Source organism: Cyprinodon variegatus, unplaced genomic scaffold (genome assembly GCF_000732505.1).
Source record: "Cyprinodon variegatus isolate N-32 unplaced genomic scaffold, C_variegatus-1.0 Scaffold1618, whole genome shotgun sequence".
Lineage (NCBI taxonomy): Eukaryota > Metazoa > Chordata > Actinopteri > Cyprinodontiformes > Cyprinodontidae > Cyprinodon > Cyprinodon variegatus.
In genome coordinates, this window is record NW_015152071.1 from 103498 (window position 1) to 108219 (window position 4722).

Genomic DNA, 4722 nt, shown 5'->3' on the forward strand with positions numbered 1-4722 from the left:
AGACAATCTGTCTTTTATGTGCTGTTTGCCCCTCTATGCCTGCCTGGAGGCAGGTGAGGAATCAAAGAACAGTACTATACTGTACTATCTCTGTACTTTGATGGCTCCATACTCATCAGCTTTTTCCTCACCTCACTCTCTGATTGAAATGCAGTCATGAACTTTAGTTGTTATCCAGGGGTTCATAGGGTTACCTCTGGACAAATATGGTGGGTGCAATGCTATAAATACAAGAGCTAATGCTCCCAGTCAAACAATCAGCATGGTCCTGTATGTTGGCAGAGGAAGTCTCCAAGGTGGAGGTAGCTCTAACACATCCCAGTCTGTCACAGGAAAGTAGCCTGAAAGGATGCTTTCAATGTCTTAGTTCCTAAATTGTATGACTGGGTTTGTCTTTTGTAAGTGAGATACATAAACAGAGCTATGTGGTGTGGTGTCCACAATGAGGGTGGGGGGAGGTGACCCGTTGACATGCAAGATTATGAGCGCATAATGTGTGAACAGTTAAAAGTTCAGAGAAGGTGAGTTCTAACTTTATGTTGCTGTGCACAGGTCAACTTTAGTTGATTTAGTTGCCTGTTAAGGTGCATTCACATCAAATGCAGCGTCTGGGGGAACTACATCCAATGCAATAGATTTTTCTTATTTTCTTATCTTTCTTATTTTAAATGTAAATTGTCTTTTTCAAATTGAAAATTTTCTCATTTACCTCTTCAATTCAAGAAACTGCACTTATTCTAAGAAAAAATTGACCAATTTAAATTTCAGTTTTTTGCAGTGTCTTTCTTGTTATTGAAACTAATGCGCCACTTTTTCACCTGTTACTCCTGAACACCAGTTGTGTATATGTAATTAGAATATGTTCTGGATTGTACTCACCATTACTTTTCTATAGACGGTTCATCCTTCTGGATATGTTGGGATAACAAATGGCCAGCTCTTTCATACTCTGAATAAGAAGTCATCCCAGGCCTCTGTTCTGACTGAGTGCGAGAAGTTGGGTTGTCTCTTCCTCTTGTGCAAAGCCTGCCCCGCTGTATCTCTCCACATTTTCTGGGAAGCACTGCACTTCCAGGGGGCTGGGTGGTTTGAGGACTTTGCAACTCATTTTTACAGAAGACCGAGCGAGCCTCATGGAAGGACAGAGATGGAACGATCTGCTCTGTGTTGTTATTATTTACACATGTAGCTGTTGTAGGGGAAGGGGGCCGAGAGTTGGAATATGGTCTGAACATAGGTGGTCTTGCAAAGCTGTGGTACACAGAATGACAAGCTTGAGTCAAACGAACTCTTGAAACAGGCGGTGCTATGACAGGCAGCTTAACAGAGGCCATCTCAGATTCCAACATTGTTTTTCTGTCACAACTTTGGCCATTTGTAACTTGAAGGGCTGTTAAATCTCCTGTGGGCGTATTCTTAGTGTCAGTTGATTCTCCTGTATTGCATATATGAATAATCTTTCTGGCTTGCTTGTAAAGCCCTTTGGTTTCCTCAGGTTTTTCAAGGTTCACCTTTTGCAGCTGTGGAATCTCAGTGGGTCCATTCTTTCTAATAGGAGGAGCAGGTGATGCAGCTATTGACTTTAGTTTTACATTCACTTTGTTTGGCAAAACTTCCATCTTTTGCATAACTTTCTTCCTTCGCTGGGTTTGTGGGTGTATCAGTGGGAGACTAAGACCTGGATCTCCACATAGCTTTTCAGTTTGCAGTTGTCCTTCATGATACTTAAAGGAATTGTCCAATAGAACTTCTGGGGGTGGAGGTGGTAGATTATCAATCTCCAGGTCATCCCTGCAATCTGTGCAGCTCCTGCTGGCGTTGCCAGTGTCCTCTCCTTTACTATATCCTATGTTATACACAGAACCCTTTTTATTGAGCCCATCCATACCTTGGCTAAATGCTTGGCTATATGAGTGGCACTTTACTGATTGAATTAATGGTAACTGTGAAGGAGTTAATGAGCATGGTGGCTTCTTTCTTCTCCCTCGGCTTTTGTGAAAATCAACTGATGCATTTAAAGAATGTCTTCTAAGTCCAGGTTGAGACCAAGTGGAGTCTTTTGGTTGTTGCATTTCAGAAATCTTTTTCATTTTTATATCTAATTCTCTTTGACTCCTTTGCAGCTCTATTAACACGTTCGCACAGCTGCTGGATGAGTAATTTTCAGCTTTGCAGTGAACATTGCAGCTTTCAGTAAAACGTTTCTTAAAGGCAGGCTGCTGATTTTTCATATCGTTTGCACACATGTAGCAAAGCGCATTGCAGGGATCTGGTGGAGAGGACCTTGATCTCCTCCTCTCACACCGATCATCATCATCATCATCATCATCATCATAATCATCGTCATCATCATCATCATCATCATCCCCATATTTGTCAGCATTCCCTTCCTCCTCTTCTTCATCATCTTTATTATATGTAACAAACTTAGCCAAATCATTGTGAAAATGTCCAAACACACTCCAAACATCGACAATAGATTTGCAGCTCCCAGATCCAGCACTACCACGGTGGCATTGGTGCCTTTCTGAGCCAGCCAAGCTCTCGCTCTCTCCCCCAATTCCACTGTCTTCACTGGGAAGTGCTGAATCTTTTGGGTTAGACGTTTTAATTGCTGACATTTCTATTCTTGCGAGTACTTGAGACAACCTAAGCTCTGCAGCCTGCTTAGTCTGTAGCTTCTCAGCAAATAGTTTAGAAAGGCAAGAGAAATATTCTATGACTTCATCAAGTGCAGTATCACCCAAATTCTTTACTGAGCCTCCAACTCGCTTCATTTTTTCTGATGATTGCTGAAGCAATTGTTGTAAAAGATCTGGGGGAGGATCAAGAAGATCTGCTAAAGTATTGGAAGGTTTATCGGACCATAGAGCTTGACTTACCATCCCAGATGGTAAGCTCATGCTTTCTCCATACTCTTTAAGCATCAGCTCACCCTCTTCAGCCATCTCCTCCAGTGCCTGGTTGATTTCCTCAAAGTACAACACCAAAGCAGCCATTATGGGCTGGAGGGACAGTTGAGTCTGAGTCGCCTGGTCTAGCAGCCCCAGGAGAGTTTCATATTTGGTGATGTTTGGGTTCAGGAAACCATAAGCTGCCTGGTGAGCCCTCACCATATGTGGTAGAAAGTCCGCTTTTGTTTGGATGGAAGAAGACTTTCTGTGCCTATCTGTAGATCTCCTCCTCATGTTCTTCTTTTGGATCTCCACTCTCTGAACCATATGTTCTTGTAGAGCATCTCCAATTATTTCCTGGGGCATTTCATTTACCCTGACTTCCTGATTATTAATTGTATTCTGAGGAAACACTGGGCGGGAGTCTTGCCGAGCCATGAGAGTTTCTTGTGAACAGTTCTTGTCAGAGTATAGTGGCGTTTCCTTTTCCTTTTTTTGAAAATTTAAACAGGTATCCTCCACCATTGCAGGACCAGAGTCCACACTGTCCTGTGAGGATTCATCTACCAGAGCCTCCTGCTTTCCAAAAGAATTGGGTTTTAAAAGAAACTTTCCTTTTGAAGGAGAGCAGCCCATTTTCAAAAACCAAGTGTTAGCAAAAAGAGAAAACCTGCTCTCACCTGTATTTCCTAAAAAGAAAGTTCCTCTGTCCTTTTTATTTTTTTTCTCTCAGCATCCAGTAGTCCACTGTGCTGTAAATATGCATCAAGCACAGCGATGGAAGTGACTGGCAGCATCTATGAAGGAGTGTAGAGGATAAGCATATTGTGCAGATGGTCACAGTAAGAGCATTAAGTACTCTTAGAGATACGCAAATACACACACACCCACACCTGGTTATTTTTATCTAAGATGTTAAGCTCATCAGCTTAATCAGTCAGGTTTAGCTTCATCTACAGGGCTGCTAGTAAATCTGGGTCTGGTTAATACATGAATATAGCCAAAGATACATTTCAGCAAAGCCAGTTGTTTTTCTGTCAGTGGTATGTTTTTCTATCAATTGTTTCATCAGCATTGTTTTCTAAATTATAGAGACACAGTTTTCTTCAGAGTTTTTTAACCTAGAAGGAGACAATAAAGTAATAGGAACTGACATGAAGACCCTGGCGGACAACATAGAGCTGAGCATTGCTGATGATGATCATTTGGGCAGATTTATCATACTGCAGATATCTCCCTGTGGCCTGGACACTGCTGGGGCACTGGAAGATGACAGAGGAAAGGAGCTAAACTGAGGAGCAGATACAGCTGGTGGGAGGTTGGAACTTGACCCCAATTAAGCTGCTTATGAAAGATATACTTGGATCTCCTAATGGCTCTTAAGGAGGTTTTAAGAGCAAGATTGGCAGAGGTAGATTTGTATGATGTTCTAGTGTAAATGTGCAAGTAAGACTTGACCAGTCTTTGAGATAGAACACACAAAGAGACTTCATATCAAAATATATCTGTGAAGATCCTCAGTAATCAGTCAACAGAAGTTCAGTTTATGCACTCTAACTAGTGGTAGGGAGCATTCAGACTACATCCCTGAGATTTAACTTCACCACTTGTTAGGGCTGAAGACGCCTCTGGGATGAAAGGAGAAAATACTCTTCACCTGCCACTATCAATGGGACATATGTATTTTCAATAATGCTATAGCTTAAAAATGACTTAAATCTTGGTAATTCGGATTACTACAAGCCACTCAGTAAAGACAGATGGGCACATGAATAAACAATAAAAAACGTAAATGGAAATACCTAGAAAACTCCTCCATGGATGGAGG

At 41.7% G+C, this 4722-nt stretch overlaps 1 protein-coding gene across 1 annotated transcript; it reads right to left on the reverse strand.

Moving 5' to 3' along the window:
• Window positions 1-961: 961 nt before the first annotated feature.
• LOC107104112 (uncharacterized protein C2orf71-like) lies at window positions 962-3116 on the reverse strand. Its single transcript, XM_015404028.1, has 3 exons — window positions 2507-3116; window positions 1726-1846; window positions 962-1079 (listed from the first exon to the last, which is right to left on the reverse strand). Exons 1-3 carry the CDS (start codon window positions 3114-3116, stop codon window positions 962-964), a joined length of 849 nt encoding a protein of 282 aa, XP_015259514.1.
• Between the last annotated feature and the right edge of the window lie 1606 nt (window positions 3117-4722).

Bases quoted from the DNA above. Each gene is read 5' to 3' on its own strand.
- LOC107104112 (XM_015404028.1), bottom strand. From the start codon at position 3,116: ATGGTGAGGGCTCACCAGGCAGCTTATGGTTTCCTGAACCCAAACATC. The intron at 1,847-2,506 runs GTAGTGCTGGAT...TGTATAACATAG, and splicing joins AAGGCACCAATGCCACCGTG to GATATAGTAAAGGAGAGGAC. The intron at 1,080-1,725 runs GTATCATGAAGG...CAAACCACCCAG, and splicing joins CTATTGGACAATTCCTTTAA to CCCCCTGGAAGTGCAGTGCT.